Raw genomic sequence first — 24,656 nt, 5'->3', positions numbered from 1 at the left:
TTCCATCTGTTTCTATCTATCAGAGCAATGACTCTAATCACGTCTGTTAGGTCACATTTACAAAACTGGCGAGGGAGTCTCCTGCAATGTGTTCAGGAGTGTAATGAAAAAGCTCAAAAAGATGGTCAAGGTTGGGGTTAGGTTTAGGCTTTGGATTAGGTTTACCATTAGGTTTAGGGTTGGGGTTAGGTTTAAGTTTAGGGTCAGGTTTAGGGTTGGGGTTAGGACGTGTTACCAGGTTTCTCAGTCTGGTAGCCACAATGTGATTGCCGGCCTGGATAATATGTCCAAAATGAACATTTTTTAAAAAAATACATAAACTGCTCTCTAGTGTTTTGTGGTACTTAGTTTGTGTTTAGCTTTGGAACCTGATCTGATGTGTTAGAGTGATGGATATCTAAGTAATCACTCAATATGAGCTCCATCTCCGAGACTACACCATGCCAGCTAATTTGTTTAGTGAAGTCCACGGTCATGTCATCACCACGTAGATCTGTATAGAAGAGAAACATGCAACTGAAACATCTCTCCTGTTTGAGTTAATCAATAAGTTTACAATAGTTTTTGACTTTTACAATTTTTGAATTTACAATAACCAAAATATTACACTCGTGCTTGGTTAAACTAAGCCAATATATAGAATTCAAAAACAGGTGGGTCAGTGAAACCTTATCAGATTGTCAAAGATTACATATTTTTGATTTTGTCCCAATAAAAACAAAATCTGACACATGAGGCCATACTAGTTAGATATACAAAGGTCCATGTTCATGTTCATGCCTTCCATATGGATTGAAAAAACTAAATCCTCGACACTTTTACTCCAAGACCTTTTAGGAATATGGATCTTTATTTATGGAAAGCTCGTCAGTTCAAGAAGTACACCATTATGATCCAGAAAAGGCACCAGTGGAAAGCATGATCTTCTCCAGGATGTACATATGCATGTATTTCTACATATATTACTTTATCTGCTACATGATGGGTCTTCCATCATACAATATTATAAAATAAATGTTGGACTCAATGTTTCCCATTAGTTACATTCATTTAGTGAAAATATATTGATATGCTGTAATTACAGGTTCTCACCTTTCACCCTGCCTACACTTTCAGCACTGATTATTCCCCATCCATATTTTGGTTCTCTCACAGAAGCTTTTGCTCGTACTTGGTCTCTGATCATAAAATAGGGTAATACTGCAATAAAGGGAAAATAATCAGTCAGGCAAGAAAAAATCCATGCACTGCCATGCAAAAATCTAACAATAAACAGATGAAATTATATAGAGGAATAACTGCAACCTGTGGGAAGATTTTAAATAAAGGCTAAATCTGAACATGGTGCTTGTCCATTACATTCGGACATATGTTCATATTCAGTGCATTGGTATGGGCCATTCCAGAGTGTTCTAACTCACATCTGGAAGCCTGTGCGACTGCAGTAACCAGACCAATATGGTGGTTATAATTCCTCTCTAGTGCTTTAATGTGGCACTTATCTTATAGGAGTGAAGATGCTATCTGGTCTGATGGGTTAAGGGGGCAGAGGGGACACAATCAAATTTTTAAAATACTCAAAACTCAAATGAGAATAATAATTTAAACAGCAGTGAAACTGTTCCTCAAGTAATCTTAAGATATTCATTACCTTTCAACTAGAATATGCTAAATTGCCTTCTTATAAAACAGGAACATTTGATTATCATCTCACTGACTATGTTGGCTACCTATGTAAATGCATCCTATTCACACTCAATCTTAAATATTCAGAGTTGAGGTTGGGGCGGGCACAGGTTCAAAAAACAAAATGAAGAGGGGGACGCAAGTTCAAATGATGGAAAATGATGGAAAGGTCTATAGTCATGTCATGACTATGCAGGTCTGAAAGAGAGCCAAGTAAATGTAACAGGTTCCCTCTTTGAGGTCATTTATAATTTATAGTAGATTTTCACTCATTAAAATTCACATGACCTGAACTGCTACATTGGAACAGTAAAACCTTGGGACTCTAATTATATTGGTTCCTACCACTCTGTTATTTTTTAAGAGATAACACATTTCTCACTGGAGGATGAACCTTCATGAACTGCAATATAAGAAAAGCTCTATGGTTCATAAAGTACTGAAGTTTAATCCAAAATAAAGCATCAGTGGGACATGTATGTATATAGAGATTGTATGTAATGAGGTGAGAAACTGCAGTGGATTGTAGTACAAAACAGAGATATTCAGAATTATAGTGAATTACACAAAGTTTCAGCATGTTTCGGACAGAGGTCCTTCATCAGCTGTGCAAGAAAAGGACTTCTGAATTTGTAGGAGGTGGAACCCATTTATATATGAAAAAAAATATATGTTTAAATCATAACATTCAATCCATGGGGTTCTGAAGTTCAAAGAGTGTAGATCAGTTCTTTTTCTCTGAGTTCTCCAATTTCATTGCTGCCATAGCAACAATTGGCAAGATAAATAGATGCAATGTCCATTATTATTAAAATGCCTTAATTAATTAATTATGACTAATTAAAGGTTCTCACACTGACCCACACCTTGCAGCTCTTTGTCCACACTTCTGACACTGATAGAGCCAGAATATGGATGGGGATTTATGACAGAAGGTTTACCTCGTAGACTGCTGAATAGAGGCTCTAATCCAAAAAGAGGCATCTCCGCAATAAAGAAAAAAATCTGAACACCTCTAGAGTAATGTACATGTAAATATTAGAGACAATCTGTAGATGCCACATGATTACTGGACTCAAGCTCTTTTTGAGGCTATACCACAAAATATGCAAAGAACATATGGAAATGTATGTATAAAATAATTCGTATTACACTTATATTTCTTCTGATTAGAGCAGACATCATATGAGAACTGAATTAACTAAACAGATTGAGCTGTCTAAAAAAAATAATAAAAAATCAAAACAAGCACTGTGCCACTCTAGTGACACATTAAAACAAAGCGGACCAGACAACAGTGCAGATAAAGAGAATGATCTAAACACACTCACGCTTCACTTTTCTCACTCAATGTTTTTACTTGATTTCTATCTTGTGGGTTGTTGTTGTTGAACACATGCTGCCTGTTATTAAATGTCTGAACAACTCTTTTGAGGTGGACTGTCCCACTGATGAACTCCTCTATTGACTGCTCATCTCTGTCCAGTTCATCTCCCCCAGTGAAGACAATCCAGGTGTCCTGCAAGCGCCTGACCCCCAGTAGCTGCAGAAACTCATAAACTGCCTCCCTGTCCTCTGGTGTGAATCAGCTCACTGAAATCACCAGGAGGAAGATGACTGGAGCTAAAGCAAGCCCATGAAAGAGGGTCTCACATTTTCTTCTTATGTCTGATTTATTCATTTCTGTATGGAATACTCCTGGTATGTCATAGACAGTTATGTTTATCCCATCAATGCTGACAGTATCCATTTGAATGTTTCAAGCTTTAGATCTGGAACTTTTCCCAAAGTTGAATGTTTCTTCACCAAGGATGGTGTTTCCTGTTGCTCTTTTTCCAACTCCAGATTTACCAAGCAAGACCATATTCAAATATGGCAAACCTCCTTCAGCCATGCGCCATGCGCATGTATCTGCATAAGAACAATTACACAAATTAATGGACAAATGGATAAAGCCTACCATCTGCCTTAGTTACTGGCACTGGATTATTTATGATATCATATGTATATTATTAACATGATATCAGTATTTCATCTTAAAATATGGTTGAAATGGAAACAAAATGCCAACATGACACCATACTGTACAGTTATTACAATGAAAATAAACTAGTACTTAACTATAAGTCACAGTTGGCCGATCATCCAGAAGGAAGGACACGGGATACACGGGAAAGGTAGAGAGACTGAGGCGCATAGCCTACTTTTCACAGAAATTGAGTCTAGCAGAGAGGAATTACAGAGTCGGTGACCAAGAGCTCCTAGCAATGAAACTCGTGTTCGAGGAATGGCGACATTGGCTAGAAGGAGTGTGACAGACCACCATTCGCTCTCAGGAAGATGTGTGTCAAACAGCCCAGGAGTATCCACCAGAACTAGTTGCCTTCCGCCCACATCTCCTGTCTCCTTCACGCAGGTGCTGGTGACAGAAGAGCTGCTTGTGGCAGCTTTGAAGACTTTCTTGCCCAGGATGGTATTTCCAGAGGAGCTCTTCCCAGTACCTGTCTTACCAACTAATACAATACTTCTCAAGGGCACTAGGAGACACGACACATTTTTATCAATTATACACTGAAACATATTATGGCTTGACTGGTAATGACATAGTTTAGCGTTAGAAAGTTTAGTGCAATAGAACTGATCCGTCTCGAAGGCGGATGTCATATAGCAGGGCCTTAACACCAGATTTCCTTCTCTTTATGCTTTGGACACGCACGCAAATAGACCATAGACTCCACTATGTGCTTCACCTGTTATTGCAATGCTATGAATGCTGTATTGGCCTTTTAATCTAAAGATTTATATACTGTATATATTTCCTGATGTAAAACAAAAATAACTTATATTGCAATTTTAAAGCAAACTTGACACCAAGTTGAAAAGTACAGGACAAGGAAGACACTAAATGTAAACAATACCATGTTGCCTGTAGGAATCTCAGGGAGGAAGGTAGCTTGTTTGGGACAACCATGAACAAATGTGTATCTTTCCTTACTGACCATGTAACATTCCCACCTAACAAATTTCAAGCCCGCCAAAACAGAACAAAACACAAAAACACACATGCTGTCTTTTCTGCTCTGCAGGCATACCTGTTCACAGCAAAAGAACAGTTAGCTTTATGAAAGAACAGTTTGATTTATGAAAGGAAAGTGTTGCATGTTTAATGATGCATGTTGGGTTAAAATAAGCTTTACTCAAACACACATAACACAATCTTATATCAAGTCAGAACTTATAGTTGTCACGAATAGTGCAGAGGCAAAATAACTACAAGATTAGAACATTACATACTGAGACACAATATATAAATATATAACACATTTAAAACAAAAATATCAAAACAAAAATAAAAGAATATCGAAAACCATCCGTGACTTGAGAACATTATTTTATGGAAAATTGAGATGGGAAATTTTCTTCATTAAAATTTAGTTGGGGCAAATTAAATGACAAAGCATTGGTGTATTCTAAGTACCAAAATCCCAGGTCATTCTTAGGCTTTATCTATATTTACCTATAAATAAATCAACAGATCAAGGACCTCAGCTATTGCTATACAATTTGTGTGTGTGTGTGAGTGTGTGAATGTGTGAGAGAGAGAGATAGAGAGAGAGAGAGAGTGTGTGTGTCTGTGTGTGTGTGTGTGTGTGTGTGTGTGTGTGTGTGTGTGTGTGTGTGTGTGTGTGTGTGTGTGTGTGTGTGTGTGTGTGAGCGAGAGAGAGAGAGACTGAGAGTGTGTGTGTGTGTGTGTGTGTGTGTGTGGGCTACAGGTAAGTGCTGGGATCAGCCAGGTGCAGGTACTCTGGGAGATCATCACTGCCCTGTCTCTGACTTCTCCGGTGGCGTGTGGAGAGTGTTTTCCTCTTCTCATTTCCTCGTTTTGCCAGCGTGCACACGATCAGCTCAGACAGGTCCTGCTGCAGACGCTGGAAATTCTCTCTGAGGAACACAAGACAGTGGCAGTATGTGGGTTTCATCTTTCTCAGTGAGATCTTCAGTGTGGATTTTAGCAAACCCAAAATTTACTGCAAACATTATTCATATTTGAGACAAACATATTACATTTATTATGGCCTAGTGGTGTAATACACATAGGCTCTATTTACAATACACATTAAAAATGTATCTGAATGTGATCCATATACCTACTTAAAAGACAAGTTTACCCATGTTTTCAACTGCAATGTGTTCAAATCAGTCAGACATGCATTGTGATCAGATTTCTGTTTAATCCAGACATTGCATGCAGCTCGTCTGATATCACACAAGATTATCTGATATAATACAAGATCAGCTGATATCACACAGTATCATACACTAAAAGCTTACATGTACTCTATATCGACTGAAAGATGATCTCATCACCATGAACTGATCATAGCGATCTAATGTTTAATGCTAAGTGTAAACAAATCTACAGCACTGTAGACTGTTCTACACCCAGTCACACAACAGGAAGGTAAATGCTTATCTTACGCCGTCGGTGGGGTTGGCAGGTTGTATTTCCGTGCTGTTACTCCTTTTAGCCAGTAAGTCATCTCCTTTCCCTTACCCTTAAATGAACCGCCCACACACACACACACACACACACAAACACACACACACACACTACAATAAATTATGTTTAGACATTTTATATATGGATTTTCAATGTTATTGTTGTTCTTAATAATAATAATAATAATAATAATAATAATACAGTAATTTGTAGAATAAATCCACCAATCTGGTAACTACCCAGCTCTGCACAAGCTGAGTAAGTTTTGTAGGAGTATGAAAAACAGAGGATGTGTACTTAAGTGCTGGGATTGGAAAACAGTTTTCCTGCATATTGTCACCATTGCCTATGCATACGCTAACTCACCTTAAGGTAGGTCTCTCCTCTCCTCACATACTCGAACTGGCAGTCTGTTCTCTGCAGGATGCTAATGGTGGACTGGCTCACATGGATCCTCAGAGCTGTGTGCAAAGAAAGAGGCAAATGATCTGAAGGAACCGAGTGAAATTTTAACATTACACTCTCATGCTTTTGAAATGGGCTTCCTGTTCCTTTAGATGTTCTATGAAGCAAAGCTAATTTGACTCTGGGTGCATATGAAGAAGTTAATCATTACCCTTATATTGAGGACCCTCAAAGCCCTTCTTTGTGTGCATGTGTGTGTGTGTGTGTGTGTGTGTGTGTGTGTGTGTGTGTGTGTGTGTGTGTGTGTGTGTGTGTGTGTCTTACGCAGTCCTGTTGACTCCATTCTTGAAGCTGTGTTTACTGTGTCTCCAAACAGACAATAACGTGGCATCTTATTTCCCACAACACCTGCTGCACAGGGTCCTACACAGTTTTAATTGTTCAATTTAGATCATCTCAAAGGACATTGCTTCTTAATGCAATTTACTCTAAATATTTATTAACACATTCATGCTATGGTGTCGCATTTCCATGGCACTATGTGTTTCATTCCGAATTTGTTTTGGTTTTTGTTTTGTCTCCTCCTTGTCTTGTGTTTTGTATATCCCCACCCATCCCAGTTTGCACCTGTGTCTTGTTTTCCCCCTAATCTAGATGCATATTTAACTCTTGTTTTCCTGTCTTGTCTTGTAATTACCTTCCTAGTTTCAGTGTTTCATGATGTTTCTCTCATTCTCAGATTTGTTCTGCTATGTTGTCCTTGTGCCATGTTTTCTGGATATGTTTCTGTTTTCCAGCTAATTAACCTTGAACAGGTTTATGATTATGGATTTGCCCCCACTTCCCCGGGGAAGCAACAAGTATTCAGCAACTCCAAATGTAACATCAGCCAACAGGCTGAAACACTTTCAGCTCTTCATAATGAACAGCTACATGTTTATTAATAAGCATAAGCAGAATATGTATTAGCTGTTTACTGTTGTTAACAAGGAAATTTTGCATGATGTCATTAAAAACACAGATGAATGAGCTGCATAAGACTGCGCAGGTACACGTGTACCTGAGTGGACACCGATTCGGATCCAGAGCGGTATTCCTGGCAGGTGTCGGAGCTGAAAGGTGCCCATGAACTCCAGTATATCCAGAGCCATAAGACAGATTTCCACTGCATGCCGGTTCCCAGTCCGGCGGGGAAGGCCAGACACCACCATGTAAGCATCACCTATAGTCTCCACCTCAAGAGAGAGACAGAGAGAGAGAGAGAGAGAGAAACAGGCAGAGAGGAAGAGAAAGGAGGAAAGGAGATATTGCACATGCAAACTTCAAAGGGCCTCAACAGGTTTGACTCATGGCCTAAACAATTCCTCAGGTTGCAAGGTTTTAATTAATTCCGTGAGCAGTACTACTTGGAATTATTGTCAATTTAAAAATGGGATGGGATTTCCCTATAAAAATATTCACCCTGGTTATCTTTCTTTATTTGACACTGAAAGTGTGTGTCTGTGTGCGTGCGTGTGTCGGTACCTTATACACGTCATGGTTGTCGAGGATGCTGTCAAAGTTTTTGTACATGTCGTTGAGCATGTCTACCACCTCCATGGGGGTACTGTGGTGGCAGATGGTGGTGAAGCCCACAATATCACTGAAGTAGATGGTGACCTCGTCAAACAGCTCTGGCTCCACTCGACCCGTCTCCTTCAGGGAACGCACCACAGGTCTACGTGTGTGTGTGTGTGTGTGTGTGTGTGTGTGAGTGTGTGTGTGTGTGTGTGCGTGAGTGTGTGTGTGTGTGTGTGTGCGCGAGTGTGTGTGTGTGTGTGTGCGTGTGCAATAAGGCAATGGAGCATGTTAATTGTTGTGGCATAACAATTGCATACCAACTGTTACTTATAAAAACCATTATTGCTTTTAAATATGATCACATACAGATATGCTTATTCATCTTCCAGTCAGCAGATAATAAAAGCATTCATGGATATTTCCTTATCATAAAAGATTTAGTATGAACAATTTCATCATCATGCATTTTTGGTGCAGTTCACCCAGCCAAAATGTAAATCCATGGAAAGCGCATAAAGAGATAACATTCTGTGTGTGTGTGTGTGAGTGTGTGTGTGTGTTGGGTGGGTGTAGGTGTGTGTGTATAAGCATAACTAACCCAGGCAGCAGCATGAAGTTGAGCTGGTCAGCACGGTCTCTCTCTGCTTTGTAAAGGGCGGTTCTCTCCTCCACCAGGTGCTCGAGGTTGCGTGAGTACATCTGTAGCCGCCTGATCAAATTATCCATGTAGCTGGCATTGGCCTGGTCATGCAGGTTACTGTACACACACACAGAGACACACACAGAGAAACAGATGGATCAGGCCACTGAGTAGTCATGCAGTTTGGTATTTTCAAATACACAAATATGCCAAACAAACCTGAAGATCTTGCCCAAAGTACTCTCTATCTTCTTAAAGTCTGGCCTCTTCTCTGGATCCTCGTCCCAACAGTTTTTAATTAGTACATATAGCTACATGTGGACACAGAAACACATTAAAACATATTTATCTATTTAAGTATGAATGACGTTTAATGATCTGAAAGGAAAAAAGACAACCATCGATTTGTGAATTATGAATTTGGTGTCATAGAAAAAAATCAACTATGAGGTAAGTGTAATGGGAAAAATCCTACATAAAAATGATTATTATAAGGTGATGAATCATGAGGATTGTGCTGACCGACTGAGTCAGGTGTGTTAGACTTGGGGTCAAACAGCAGGAGAGCAGATATCTAGACATGTAAGGATGGACATTACATGATAGCAGTGTTTGTGAGTTAATGACCCCCTGTACCTCTACTTCTCTCTCTCTGGCAGTCTCAAAGTTGAGATCAGGTCTGAAGACGACTGGTCCATTGGGACACTGAACTCTGTACAGCTTCTCTACAGAGGGAGAAGAACAAGAGGGAGAGAGAGATAGGGAGTTTGAGGGAAAAATACATGCTAATATTGAGCATACTGATATTGTCAGAACCAGTGTTTTAAACAACTACTTTACATTTCCTTGAAAAATTATAATGATAAAATTATAATGACCAACCATCCAATCTACCCAGCCTGGGAGGATTAAGACTATAATAAGACTGAATCATGATCTGTGCTGACTCCTTATCAAATCCAAGACCATTGCCTCAAAGGGTCAGTACCACAAGCACATCATAAACATGTCCTGACAGCAAGCTGTGCACCAACACTCTGTCTAAACACTGTTACAAACACTGTAACTTCAAAGCAAAGCCCAAATCTAATAGAACTGAAATATAAACATAAATAATATGAATATAAATGATCAATATCAGCAAAAGATATAACAATTAAAGAGATTCTCATTAGGTCAAGTGAAGCGTTGTTTGGACAAGTGTACTGGCTGTTACCTGCTACATCAGTGCAGCTCTCAGTGTAGAAGGGGCACTCCCTCAAAACAATCTCATGAGCAATGATGGCAAAACTGTAAACGTCTCCCTTCTGAGAGATACCCTGCACCCGCAAGTGCTCTGGAGCTGTCCAAAGGTCTGAGAGAGAGAGAGAGAGAGAGAGAGAGAGAGAGAGAGACAGAGAGCGAGAGAGAGAGAGAGAGAGAGACAGGCAGAGAGCGAGAGAGGGAGAGAGACAGGCAGAGAGCGAGAGAGAGAGAGAGAGACAGGCAGAGAGTGAGAAAGGGAGAGAGACAGGCAGAGAGCGAGAGAGAGAGAGAGACAGGCAGAGAGCGAGAGAGGGAGAGAGACAGGCAGAGAGAGAGAGAGGCAGGCAGAGAGAGAGAGAGAGAGAGAGAGAGAGAGAGAGAGAGAGAGAGAGGCAGGCAGAGAGAGACAGAAAAAATGAGAGAGAGAGAGAGAGAGAGAGAGAGAGAGAGAGACAGGCAGAGAGAGACAGGCAGAGAGAGCGACAGGCAGAGAGAGACAGGCAGAGAGAGACAGGCAGAGAGAGACAGAGCGTGCGAGAGAGGGAGAGAGACAGAGAGACAGGCAGACAGAGAGAGGGAAAGAGAGAGAGAAAGAGAGAGGCAGAGAGAGAGGGAGAGAAACAGGCAGAGAAACAGGCAGAGAGAGACAGGCAGAGAGAGAGAGGGAGAGAAACAGGCAGAGAAACAGGCAGAGAGAGACAGGCAGAGAGAGAGAGAGGCAGGCAGTGAGAGAGAGAGAGAGACAGGCAGAGAGCAAGAGAGAGAGAGAGAGATGAGGGATCAAGGAGAGGGAGAAATAGAGCAAGAGAGGTCAAAAAACATTTTATCCAGTGAAAATGTTCAGTTCTATTATGATCTGATACGCTGTAGTTAAGATAAAGCAGTAGTGAAATAGATGGAAAAGAATCACAGATTGCGTAAAGACGGACCTTTCCCGGGAATCAGGATAGTATTGCATCCAAAGTCAGTGATTTTAACCACCATGCGGCTGTCTACCACACAGTTGGTGGACTTCAGTCTGCCATGCATCTCTATATTACTGGAATGCAGGTAGGACATACCCTGATATGGCCACCAGGGGGAGACAACATCAGACATATCTTTATGGTATCTTCACGGTTGGTGTTTTGCTCTGAGAAATTTGCCGTTTGTGTCAATGTTTGAACAGCTTGTGTGATTTTTTTTTTCTCTAGACAAGTACACGTACCTTTGCTATGTCATACATGACAGAAATTTTAAACTCCAAGTCCATGAAGCTCTCGTTTGGATATGAGATCTTATCGTTAAGGACATACTGACATAAAAATTAAAATGTACAATAAATACATGTTACAGTAAATGAACATTCAGTTTCTACTGCATGTGAACAATAGCTGCTATGCTTAGATGCTAAGTCCTATTATACACTGTAACAAGAATCTCTGAAAGGCTTAAACTTTAAATGATTTAATAATCAGTAGCTTCCAGACATTTGATTGAGCATTAGTTTGCACATGTATGCATATTTGTTGGCCCACATAAAATGTGTGTGTGTGTGTGTGTGTGTGTATTACCCTGAGAGAACCTCTTTCGCAGAACTCAAATACTGCAAATACTCCATATTCATACTTCACTGTGCCATAGAACTTGGTCAGGTTATAGTAATCAATCCGAAGCAGCTGAGAGAGACACACAGAGAGTACGGAAAACAGAGAGAGAGAGAGAGAGAGAGAGAGAGAGAATGAAAAACAAAGAGAGAGAGAGTACGAAAAACAGAGAGGACAAAAACAGACAGCGAGAGAGAATATGAAAAACAGACAGAGAGAGAGATTCTGTTACAAATGTCAGTAATGGATATTAACATCCCCACATTCATTAATTAATACTTCACATAGTCTAAAACTCTTGATTATGGTGATCAAACATGAATAGTAATGATGCTTAGCAATATTAATTCTGTTTTGTAGCATTAAAATTGCAAAATTGCATTAATATAGTTAATAATTATTGTGATTTGAAGTTGAGAATCGGTTAAAAGTGAGCTGGAAATTCATTGTTCAAATATACCAGCTGGATTTAGGACCCATGTCAGTGGTGAAACACAGCCCAGGTGAGCTGGATTTAGGACCCATGTCAGCGATGAAACACAGCCCAGGTGTTATTTTACACATGCCTGTCTGATGTCCTCTATTTACTCAGTGGAGTATTGTATGAGATTCAGACCCACAACTCAGTCCACACAGATATACTGTCAATGTAATATGTGTAAATAAGGAAACGAACTCATAGCACACATATTTTATGTAAGAGCAACGTGGGTAGATAAAGAAGGGGAGAGAGAAGCACTGTTTTACTTACAGAATTCAGTTCAATACGTTGGTCCTTGGAGAAGTTTCCATCATTTTGTTTTAGTTCTTTAAGGATGACAGGCTACAGAGAAAAAAAGAGACACATAGAATGCAAGAGGGAGAGCTATAGGCAGAACAAGACAGATAGATAGATAGATAGATAGATAGATAGATAGATAGATAGATAGATAGATAGATAGATAGATAGATAGATAGATAGATAGATAGATAGATAGATAGATAGATAGATAGATAGATAGATAGATAGATAGATAGATAGATAGATAGATAGATAGATAGATAGATGCCACACCATTCCTAACACAATGCTCTAAAGAAATTTGTCTGATTTTATATGCCACTCGCCAGAAGACATGCATACTACATTACAAATTCAAAGACAGAGAAATGAGTGAACCTTTTTGTCGTAGCGGCCCTTATGGATCTGATAGGTGCTGTCTCTCCTCTTATCCTCATCAATCTTAACATAAAAACAAAACAAAATCATCATTATTACTTGGTGCATACAGTACACAACCAATAAAGAGCTAGAAAGATAGGCAGCAATATCTCATTCCCCACTCAGCAGATATGTGGTGAGAAGTAATGACAAAACTGAATTTGACTTCACTATGACAATTTTAGAATCAGCTGTTCAACTTTTCCAGAAAAGTATTAGTGCCACCAGAGTTGTTAACCATTAGTATATTAGTTTATGTGTGTGTGTGTTACTTTGAGAGAGATAAGGCTTGTCTCTTTGTTGTCCAGAGGAGTAATGAGGTCTGGATGTATATGAGACCATTTCTTCTGATAGTAGCGCTGCCTCCTGTTTTGTCTGTGGAACACCATACATGGTACATCACACACAGGCACAAACATGCACGAACGCACACACACACACACACACACACACACACACACACACACACCAATACACAGTGATTCATGAATGAATTTTGTTTCAGATAGCTAGCTTGTTTTCAAGATTTTGTTCAGATTTATTGGCAGGTGGTCTGTCATTCAGAGTAAATTATAACTTGTGAACTGTAGTGTTACACAAAAGAAACAGACAACTTTATAATATATCAGTGAAAAAGTCTAGTATAGTACATCTCTCTGTTACCTGTAGAAGATCAAAGCAATAGCTGTAACGAGTACCACACTAAGTGCCAGCACGATCATTATGATTTCATGTCTCCCCAGTCCTGGAGGATTTAACATATACACACACACAAACACACGTACACACATAAAGGAATACAGGAGGATTTCATTCCAGCATCAGTGATATCTCTTAAATAAATTCAAACGGAAAAGAAATGCAGACTGCATTATTACCGTTAGCGGGCTTGTCGTCAGGGAGACGAGAGCCTGTCCAGGGCAAGTCAGGGTTACTGTGGTTCAGCACGGTCTTGTTGGTGGAGGTGTCAAACACAAACAATGTCTTATACTCCAAAAAAAAGGAAAAGCAAATGTCAGAGGGCAAACGAAAGGTCAAATGGCCGGTAGATTTGACCGTCACATAGACACATTAGTAAGATGACAGCGATTAAGTGAATGCAGGTGTTTTAAATCAAGCAGCAGTGGTGGTGTCAGTGTTACGCAACTGTGTGAGTGGGCTGAACTATACAAGTCTGTAACAAAAACTGTGCTTTAACTGAAAACGTATTGTAGTGTGCTGTAGAGAAAAAGGGAATTGTAGAAAATATGATTTACTCCACTGCTCCTCACGCTGACCTGATATGTGTTAGATGTGTAGATCAAGGAGAAATTCACATCTCTATCACCATACTCATCCAAATTATAGTTTCCACCCATTCCTGGACATACACACACATACACACATGTAGAGAAAACAATGTGACATTTTAATCAGGTGCAGAAACACACACACACAAATCTGGGAAACTGTTATCACAATCAACCAGCTGTATAATTTTGAGGAAGGGGAAGCATTTGACCCGAATTACTTGATGACCCAACCTGATAAACAATTTCAAATTTGGCCCATAAAGAGAGAGTGATAGATAGATACAGAGAGAGAGAGAGAGAGAGAGAGAGAGAGAGAGAGAGAGAGAGAGAGAAAAAGAGAGGGAGAGAGAGACACTTGCAAAAGCTCTGAAAATCCAGTAGCCAATAGTTTTATAAATGTGATGTCAGGTGACAGACAGCCTAGCTTTAGCCTAACAAAAAAACATAACTAAAAACCATAACAGCATGGGTTTATAGGCCTGACTGCCCAAAGAACCCATGTTCCAATGGGAACCCAGATACCTGTGAGCCCGGTCGTCCTGTACCACTGTGATTCTCTCACAGAAGTAAAAAAAAGTAGAAGGTTGAGATGACAGACATCCTACCATCAAAGGAAATGTTCCTGAAGGGGTTATCACCGGTGATGTTGGTCTCTGACCCTTGCTTCTGACTCATGAGAAACCTGTCCCTCATCACACTTCCAAAGAGCTTAACACCATCATGATAGCCTGCAACGTAGTCATTCAGAGCCTGGGGGAAAATTTCAGGAAGAGAGCATAAAACACAGATCTCCGTGTGTGTGTGTGTGTGTGTGTGTGTGTGTGTGTGTGTGTGTGTGTGTGTGTGTGTGTGTGTGTGTGTGTGTGTGTGTGTGTGTGTGTGTGTGTTTGTTTGTGTTTGTGTGTCTTACACTGGGGTCGTAGGGCCAATTGTTCGTCATATTATAGTTCCTCACACTGTGGATGGTCAAAACCAGAACATTCCTCATGTAGTCAAACGATGATTCATTGATGTGATATCCATGACTGAGTAGTGGAAAAGCAAAAATATGTGTCTTAAATCCGCTCTTTTTGACTCTTTGTGATGCACCGTAAACACTGAAATGAATGCAAAAATAACTTGTACATTGACGTTCAATTGTAGAGTACTGAATCTTAGAGAGGAATAAAAAGAGAAATTGAGTAACAGAGAGTATAAAAATCCATTGGCTGCCAACAGTTTTTTTGTTGTTGTTGTTCTTGTTGTTGCTGGAACTACAGCACAATAAGGAATAAATCAGTTCACGGTCATGGCAAAAGGTGAATGTGAAAGGTTAATTTCATTAATATTTGATAAATCACCTTAAACGCAGTGGTGCGTGTCAGCTCTGAGGTGAAATTCCTGTGTGAGTTCATTTGCTCAATTTAAATTTAAATATTTTAACTGAATTACCTGAAGTGTAGCTGCCCCTGATAGAGCTCTGTTAACTCTCTCATAGTTATAGTTCTGTTAACATTTTCCAACTAACCACAAAAAGCAGAGCGAGAAGACTCACTTAAACAGGTCCATGAGGATGAAAACGATGTCTTTGTCCACACTTGTACCATTCTTGAGACAGAGAATGTCATTTGGGGATCCGCACATTATGAAAACTAGACAAAAACAACAAGAAAGAAGAGGTGACAAGCAAAGCTGTGAGCAGCTAGTGAAACAGAATCTGTCCTGGTGTTGGGACTGCTTCGGCATGACCTCTGACCTGGTTACTTATGAAGCAAAAGCAACACTATGAAGGAAAAACACTTAAACGTTTTGCGTTACACAGGAGATTCAAAACAATCGTAGTGAATGTTCCTCATGGCATAATTTATGAAAAGTTCTAAACATGACTTTGCAAAATTACTTACAAATGATTACTACTGGAAAAAGCTTACTGTTAAAATCTTACTCTAATGTTCAAGGGATCAGTCATTTATTTAAACTTGCACGGATCATCTGATCATTGTTCAGGTGTGCAACAGTTTATTTTGGCTAAATACCAGGAAAGTATCAAAGCTCCTAATGTCCCAGTCTTGGCAGATAGACCAGTCATCAATTCAAGCCTAAAAATTCAAGCCTAAAGATATATATTTTTCAGGGTTAAAAGATATACATTCATTTTGCAACCTGAAATTAAAAGAATTATATGTGAATTGTAAAATGCTATTTTCAGGACTGACTAAAAGGTAATAGAGTTGAGGTCAGTCCTGGTGGACTGGGTTGTGACTCACTGTTGCTGATTCGTTTGGGATCAGAGAGGAGAGGGGTGACCTCTTCCCTGCTGCGCAAAATCTTCCTCTCCTTCATCTGTACGGAAAACTGAGCAATGGATGCTTCCAACGCATTCAGATACCTGTAGCAGGAGAAAGATACAGATGTGTGTGTGTGTGTGTGTGTGTGTGTGTGCAGTTTGAGTATACACTTAACTATACAACAATGCTTCAAATAAAAATGTGTAATTTGTGTTGTGTACATGTGAGAGAGTATACTGGCAGCAAGTGTGTGCTCATGCATGAGGTGAGTGGATGAAAAAAAAAGATATTGATGGAGAGAGAGAGAAGGAGAGAGAAAGAGAGGAAGTGAGTGAGATTCGGTTCTCCGTACCAAAAGCACTCCTCTGGGACCTCAGCGTTTTTGTAGACATAGGCTGTGTCCCACTTTGTTTTGAGGCCAGGAAAGGTCTTATTCCAGAAATGTACGAGGAAGTTTGAGACTTTCCGTGCTGGAGGAAGCAGGCGAGTCAGTTTGTCCTTAAAGTCACAAGACAAACCGAAACTTCCCGCTGATATAATAGGGATGGTCAGAGTCAATCCCACCTCTTGACTGAGGGACACACACACACACACACACACACAGACAACCACACATGAACACACACAAATGTGCTGTATAACTCCTACATGCATGAACATTTTTTATTCTTAATTTATGTGATATCCTTTTATCCATAAAACAACATCCTCCATATTGAGGCCAAATCATCACACAGTACCCTTTACACATTACACATTCTAGGGTTCAGCTCAGTTCCGAGGGAGTTTGATCGAGCAAGTCATGCCAATTCTTTGGTATACTTATGTGTACTTACCGTCCACTTCATTAGTAACTACCTTGGACCTACTGGTCACTGATCAGTGGACAGTTTATTTCACCTGTAGGTGCTTTTCTAGGTGTTACAATTACAGACTACCGACCATCTGTTTCCATGAGTTTGTCAGCCACCATTACCTTGTTTACCATTGGTCAGTTTCTGACAACAGGATGACTGATGATTGGACATTATTTGGGAGGTGGATCATCCTCAGCCCAGCAGTGACACTGTCATGTCAGTGCAAGGCATTGCACGGAAACAGATGGTCTCTAAAAGAGGTTTTCCTTAAATCAACACATTCATTACAGGGGACATACAACCATACCCACTGTAGTAAGCTTACATGTACTCAACATATATGAGCCAGAATTATTTTACTTGCTTTACCTGTAATATTGATCTCATTTTCCTTATACCAACATGTGCTTGAGATAAACTTTAGCAAAAACCTGTATCATGTTTAGAATGTTTCATTGTAGGAAGCTGATACATGTTACAGTTTGAACAACATCACAGAAAACCTTCACATAAGCAAAGCACTTTTTGGACTAATATACTCTAACATTGGAAATACTCACACTGAGACGAGCAAGACCTTTATCAACAACTAAATATTGTTGGACATTTTTCCTATTTTTCACCATTTTCACTTATTCTTGTTATTTTTGCTTAATACTAAACACATTTTACTGGCATTATTGGCTAAACCTATATTTACAAAATTTACAAATTACCAAAAAAAGGATAAATCAAAGCATAGTATACAAACTGCAAAATCAAGATGATTAAAAGAGAGAATATCTTATGTTTGTTTTGATAGTGAAACGGGAACTTACACGGCCACATCCAACATGCAATAACAACACAGAACGCAAATACAATCATTCACACATACGTAAATCCGTAAACCCATGACACATTTTACACTCTTTACACTCCACTTTATGGTCCCTGGGAAAGGAATTTATGCACCAGATCAAATTCCGATATACGCCCTACACCGAACCTACTGTAGTTGTCTTCAGTGTGTCACTGTGTGGCACTCTATGGTTCAGTTCAGAAATGAAGCTTTGCTTTTGTGTTTAGGTGACATGTGAACAGATGAAAAACACTGAAGCAAAGGCATCAAGACTATGAATGCTAAAGATCATGTTTGCTTGTGTTTTCTCAAGAGAAAATAATGAGTTAGCGAGGGGGGAAGGAAAGGGGGAGATCAGTCATCACAGGCCTTCAGCCTTCAGCCAGAAAGAAAGAAAGAAAGAAAGAAAGAAAGAGTACAACTAAAAGCGAGAGAGGGGTGACAGAGGGCTACTGAGAGCGTACTCACTCCACCAGCTGGAAGGTGGCGTAGGTGCAGGAGGGCCCAAGCATGGCACAGCCAACCTCACTGGTGTTCTAGAGGGGAAGAAAACAACAGAGGATGGATGAATGAAAGAGCCAGACACACCCAAACATGTGCCGAGCACAGCAGCTTTGAGCCCATACTGAGGAACTGGTGAGTACTGGGCACCATGAAACCAGTGTCAGTGTCAGCAGATAAACCCTGGCAGATAAACCCTGGCAGATAAACCCTGGCAGTTAAATCCTGGCATTAACCCTGGCAGATAAACCCTGGCATTAACCCTGGCAGATAAACCCTGGCATTAACCCTGGCAGATAAACCCTGGCAGTTAAACCCTGGCAGATAAACCCTGGCAGTTAAACCCTGGCATTAACCCTGGCAGATAAACCCTGGCATTAACCCTGGCAGATAAACCCTGGCATTAACCCTGGCAGATAAACCCTGGCAGTTAAACCCTGGCAGTTAAACCCTGGCAGAAAAACCCTGGCAGTTAAACCCTGGCATTAACCCTGGCAGATAAACCCTGGCAGATAAACCCTGGCAGTTAAACCCTGGCATTAACCCTGGCATTAACCCTGGCATTAACCCTGGCATTAACCCTGGCAGATAAACCCTGGCAGTTAAACCCTGGCAGTTAAACCCTGGCATTAACCCTGGCAGATAAACCCTGGCATTTACTCTGGTAGTTGTAGCGTGTGGCAGTATCTTTCCTCAAATGCATAAATTACTAATACATATCTCTCATCTGTCTTTACCAGCTCTTTCAGCTCTGTGTACTGAGATGTACTGCAGTTTACTGTAGTGTAATGTACTGTGGTGTACTATAGTGTACTGTAGTGTAATGTAATGTACTGTAGTGTAATGTACTGTAGTGTAATGTACTGTGGTGTACTATAGTGTACTGTACTGTAGTGTAATGTAATGTACTGTAGTGTAATGTACTGTGGTGTACTATAGTGTACTGTACTGTAGTGTAATGTAATGTACTGTAGTGTAATGTACTGTGGTGTACTATAGTGTACTGTACTGTAGTGTAATGTAATGTACTGTAGTGTAATGTACTGTAGTGTAATGTACTGTGGTGTACTATAGTGTACTGTACTGTAGTGTAATGTAATGTACTGTAGTGTAATGTACTGTGGTGTACTATAGTGTACTGTACTGTAGTGTAATGTAATGTACTGTAGTGTAATGTACTGTGGTGTACTATAGTGTACTGTACTGTAGTGTAATGTAATGTACTGTAGTGTAATGTACTGTAGTGTAATGTACTGTGGTGTACTATAGTGTACTGTACTGTAGTGTAATGTAATGTACTGTAGTGTAATGTACTGTGGTGTACTATATTGTACTGTACTGTAGTGTAATGTAATGTACTGTAGTGTAATGTACTGTGGTGTACTATAGTGTACTGTACTGTAGTGTAATGTAATGTACTGTAGTGTAATGTACTGTGGTGTACTATAGTGTACTGTACTGTAGTGCAGTGTAATGTACTGTAGTGTACTGTGGTATGTTGAAATGTACTGTATTCTACTGTGGTGTTCTATAATGTAGTATAGTGTACTGCATTGACTTTGTAATATGCAGCTGCAGAACTTACGTGCAGTGATTTGAGGATCTCCACTCCCTCACAGGTGCTGCTCATACAGCCTCTCCGACGGTAATATGTAGTGTTAAACCCACGGTAGTTTTCCTTGATCGTGAAGTTGAAGCCTGTAGTGTGACATGTATTGCACAAATACACACACACACACACACACACACACACACACACACACAAGCTGTAAGCCATTAGCAAGTTAGCAAAATGCCACACTAAGCTTAGCCCAAGATCATGGACATCTGACTGAGACAGCCACACTGTGGCAAATACAAATGGCTCACGGGAACTAGAAGACCTATCTACTTTTTTCAAATCAGCTATTTCATGTTTCATATCCCCAGTGAGTGGTACAGAAACGTGTAGAAACACAGGAACATGCTAGCACATATTCAGCACCATCATCCAGATATGCTAGTCATTTACATTTACACATTTGGAGGTGAACTACAATATCAATCATGTTACAGATGTAGGTTAGGAACAGTGGCTTAGGTTTCATTTCAACTTTGGGGAGGGACACACTGCTCATACCACCCAAGCTAACACATTATATGAGTAGTGTGAGCAGGAATTATGGAAGGGACATGACCACCCACACCCCCCCCCCCACCCCCACCCCCAAAAAAATTTTTTTTTAATTAAAAATACACTACATCTATGGTTAGTACTCTTGGCAAAGGATTCTTTTTGGTATAGAATGATGTATTTGTCCATGGGAGAGACAGTGTTGTTACCCACTACATTATTACAACCAACCAATTACCAGAGCTAGATTAAAAAACAACAACAACAAACAAACTCCATGTACGTATGTGTGCTGCCTTTCAAAAGTACCTCAATGCAAAAGCAGACAGGGCCAAAAACATTACCTAAGAAATTATGCGTTTACATTTCATCAGGTTGGGCTTAAGCTTTAATGTTGAAATGTAACCTACGTAGAACAATTTTTTTTCACTATTCTATTTATTTTATCATTTTATATAATAAGAGATGCTTTCTGTTTATATCTAAATTGTGTTGATTCTTTCTTCTCTAATACCTCGTTTTAACGGGTAGAACCGACAGCTTTCTTTTTAAAAAAGGAGCAGATTGCCACCCACCTTGCTGCTCATTAATTCGGTTTTCGTTGGCGATGGCCACTTCTACAGCAGAGCGCACGAACTTCAGGCTCCACAGCGCGTCTTCGTCCTCCAGCAGAACGATGTTTAGCGTCACCGACAAACTCTTGCACCTCTCCACGTCAAAACCGACTGCGACCGCTGCCAGCGCGGAGCAACAAACCAACCAAAAAGTACTCCACATGTCTAGTCAAAAGGTGGAGCCAAAATGTAGTCCTCAATTGGAAAATAACCCAAAACTAAAGTTGTTTTGTGTGAACATAAGCCTGTTTCTCAAGTCATCCTTTTTCTCTTTGGAAAGAATATGCTATGAGCACATTGCACCAATCAAGGTCAAATACAGCACGCCAACCTTCAGCCTATGTCTAACATTGTCTCGGGTTTAAAAAAAGATCCTATTGGCAGTATCTCCGTTCGTCCACTTTTGTTTGTGATAGCCTCTTGCTGATTTCTCCGTTTCTTTATCTACGTTTCTATTTTTTTCCTTTGGCACCTGAGGATAAAGACTCAGACTGACGCACGCGCTCAAGTAGGCTACCCAAAGCTTGGATTTTAGCTCGTCTCGCGCGTTAATAAACAACTTACACTAACAGAAACGTCATGAGGCGGGGTAATGAACATGTTTCCATTAATTATCGCCTTTCCTTCTCATGTTTAACGGTTTAGCTGATCCTCTATTCAGTCAGTCTTTTCCTGTGAAAATAAAAGGCTGGACATAAAGAATTGTATCTTAATAGGATTGGATATAAAAGCAGACGTTCAAAATATGTCAGTTCAAACGTTTAAATGTTTTAGATGTGGATTTTTACAAACTCTTGCAAATTATCCTACAGACATAAAAATAAATAATTTTAAAAAAAGATTGCCACTAGTCTGTCTATTTCCCTGTAGAATGTGCTGGATAATAGCAGAAAGAGTACATCCAGAGAAAGAAACGGGTCAAAGGTCTTGTGAGGCTGTAAACGTTTGAATGGCTGTGAGTGATAAATCGGTATGCTATAAAAGTGAACAGATTGTGACTGTAGAATTGTTTGCCAGATGTTTAATAAAACTGTTTTGATCATATTTTTCCCAAATGTGAGGACACACACACACCTTGTGACAATTTAAGTAAAACATTTAAAACATGGATAGGAGTGTAGGGCTGTCTTTGGGTGGAGTATTGATCTAGATGGTCATTTCTATCACTGAAATGGCACTTAATACTTTGGTTAATCTGGTATTTATAGTTAATTTACAAATGATGTACTAATGAGCAAGTCAAGAATCCCTAAAGGTGATGAGGCAGTCTATGCTGCAAAACAATTGTAAGGATGTCTAAGGACATTCTAAAGATAATCTGTAGAAATGCTGATAAAATCTATGGAGACTCTCAGCACATTGTAAAGGCACTGTAAAAATATAAGTACCTTCTAAATACATTCTAAGGACATTCTAAAGAAATGACCAAAAGCAGACTTTGATCTCACAATAGTGACCGTATGATCCTTCACCCTCCCTCCAGCTGTTTCTCTGTGTATCTGTGACCCAGATATTCCAGTACCCATTAGTAATATAGTTTTCACCTTGGTATCTAAGTAGGTACTAACTTATCTATCTTTACACAAACACACACACACACACACACACACACACACACACACACATACGCACACACACACGCAAACTTATCTACAGTGCAATTAATCTGTGATTGTGAAGAACCAAGTAAACCCTGTAGTAAATGTATTTGTATGAATCGGCTGTGCATGAAAGTTTTGTTGCAAACCTTTTACAGTCATCAGGGCGTCACCTATCAGGGGATTTATGAGGATGAATGTTAGAAGCGGAGGGGAAGGGACATTGTTCCCATTAAACATGCCTCACCCTGTGGAAGACACTTGCTTTAATGGCTGACAGATGGGCCTAAATGAGCAGTGCGATGCATGCAGACACCTGTAAAGAGTGATGTGGTCTGGAAATGGGATCTTTGATGTGTTCAAAAGATTCAACAGGACTATGTAAAGTGTATATGTCAATACTTTGAACTTGCAGTGTGCAAACAAATGCACACACACAGACACACACACACAGAGGTACACATGTTTTAGATAAATATAACTGAAATATAATATGTAACTGGGACTAATTAAATTTTTATTTAATGAATTAGTTTGTAAATACAGCTTGAGTGTATTGTCAGAGACATAAAAAGCAGAAGTGTATGTATATACACATTCACAAACATATACACACACAGCTCAGTTAATTATTGCCATTAACTCATGAGATAATTCTGATCATTTTCATAATTATAATATATATGACCTCCCACTACAGACCTGACCTCTCACTACAGACCTGACCTCCCACTACAGATCTGATCTCCCACCAGCACCTCTACAGAAGCATGTCCACCCCAGCACCTCTACAGAAGCATGGGCCTGATTTGTAAATGGACTTGAAGTGATGGTTAATGTATAACACTGATACTTTTTTTAAACATGTTTAGTTTTTTTTTGTTGTTGTTGTTAAACAGACCCATTTTTATCATTACTCCAGCTTTAAACAAAATCTCACAAACATTAATGTCAAAGGTCAAATGTCACCAACAGGAAAAGCTTCCTCATGCAAATCAGCACTGGATTTTCTGACAGACTTCCCGAATATAGTAGTGTAATGGCTCACTGGAGTATCAGTCTGTCACTGCTGAAATTCATTACATTACCAAGTATAACTGACCTTATACTGACCTTATACTGATATTTTTTACCATGTCCTTTGGCTACAGCTGGAAAATAAAAAGATAAAAAACAAAGTTTAGTTAATTGTGTGTGTGTGTGTGTGTGTGTGTGTGTGTGTGTGTGTGTGTGTGTGTGTGTGTGTGTGTGTGTGTGTGTGTTTGTGTGTGTGTGTTACTCTAAAGATATCAAAGAGAACTTTAAAACAAAAAAAAAAAGCTTTTAACTTTTTTTAAATGAAAATTTCTACTTGCTGCACCAATATTGCCACACTTAATCTGCAGCACTGACGGAACATACCACTGGTCTGCTGTACTAAATGTCACTGGCTGTTGGGGCAAATTTATTTGTATACGACATTTGTGTAGCACACAAATGTAATTCATTTGCTAAACAATGGGCACATCTGAGATCTTCCCACAGTTAGCAAGGGTAATATAGCAGATGAATGCTCTGGGTTTTACTCTAAATCTTGGTTGTATATATTGGGATTATATACATCTCCCTGAAGTACTGGGGTTCTACTACCTTCTACCATTTGATGATTTATAAACAGGCTTTAAAGTCTGATAGCTAACTGTAAAACAGTATCCACATTTGGAGTAATGCTGCTTCATGGTACTTTTGGGAATACCAGTATGGAGATTA

At 39.6% G+C, this 24,656-nt stretch overlaps 2 protein-coding genes across 4 annotated transcripts; both read right to left on the bottom strand.

Moving 5' to 3' along the window:
* Window positions 1–905: 905 nt before the first annotated feature.
* LOC113584846 (immune-associated nucleotide-binding protein 9-like) lies at window positions 906–5,314 on the bottom strand. The gene is made up of 2 exons (XM_027022028.2): window positions 3,818–5,314; window positions 906–3,254 (listed from the first exon to the last, which is right to left on the bottom strand). Exons 1-2 carry the CDS (start codon window positions 4,348–4,350, stop codon window positions 3,014–3,016), a joined length of 774 nt encoding a protein of 257 aa, XP_026877829.1. The 5' UTR covers window positions 4,351–5,314; the 3' UTR covers window positions 906–3,013.
* Window positions 5,315–5,380: 66 nt separating this feature from the next.
* Window positions 5,381–21,838, bottom strand: gucy2c (guanylate cyclase 2C). Of its 3 annotated transcripts, none has more exons than XM_035525308.1 (27): window positions 21,271–21,838; window positions 20,168–20,280; window positions 18,550–18,617; window positions 16,736–16,954; window positions 16,363–16,484; window positions 15,651–15,747; window positions 15,027–15,141; window positions 14,722–14,866; window positions 14,102–14,184; window positions 13,703–13,814; window positions 13,488–13,569; window positions 13,097–13,199; window positions 12,783–12,845; window positions 12,375–12,446; window positions 11,591–11,695; window positions 11,245–11,331; window positions 10,967–11,099; window positions 10,009–10,146; window positions 9,429–9,517; window positions 9,012–9,103; window positions 8,751–8,909; window positions 8,117–8,309; window positions 7,653–7,827; window positions 6,917–7,015; window positions 6,554–6,648; window positions 6,166–6,242; window positions 5,381–5,628 (listed from the first exon to the last, which is right to left on the bottom strand). In XM_035525308.1, exons 1-27 carry the CDS (start codon window positions 21,470–21,472, stop codon window positions 5,454–5,456), a joined length of 3,213 nt encoding a protein of 1,070 aa, XP_035381201.1. In that variant the 5' UTR covers window positions 21,473–21,838; the 3' UTR covers window positions 5,381–5,453. The 3 variants fall into 3 exon arrangements, with proteins under 3 accessions (XP_035381201.1, XP_035381202.1, XP_035381203.1); XM_035525309.1 differs by having other exon boundaries at window positions 13,703–13,775; XM_035525310.1 differs by lacking the exons at window positions 13,097–13,199; window positions 13,488–13,569; window positions 13,703–13,814.
* Between the last annotated feature and the right edge of the window lie 2,818 nt (window positions 21,839–24,656).

The sequence above is a fragment of the Electrophorus electricus genome, chromosome 4 (genome assembly GCF_013358815.1).
Source record: "Electrophorus electricus isolate fEleEle1 chromosome 4, fEleEle1.pri, whole genome shotgun sequence".
NCBI classification, from domain to species: Eukaryota; Metazoa; Chordata; class Actinopteri; order Gymnotiformes; family Gymnotidae; genus Electrophorus; species Electrophorus electricus.
Note: the sequence above shows the minus strand (reverse complement) of the source record. Positions and strands in the feature narration are given on the sequence as shown.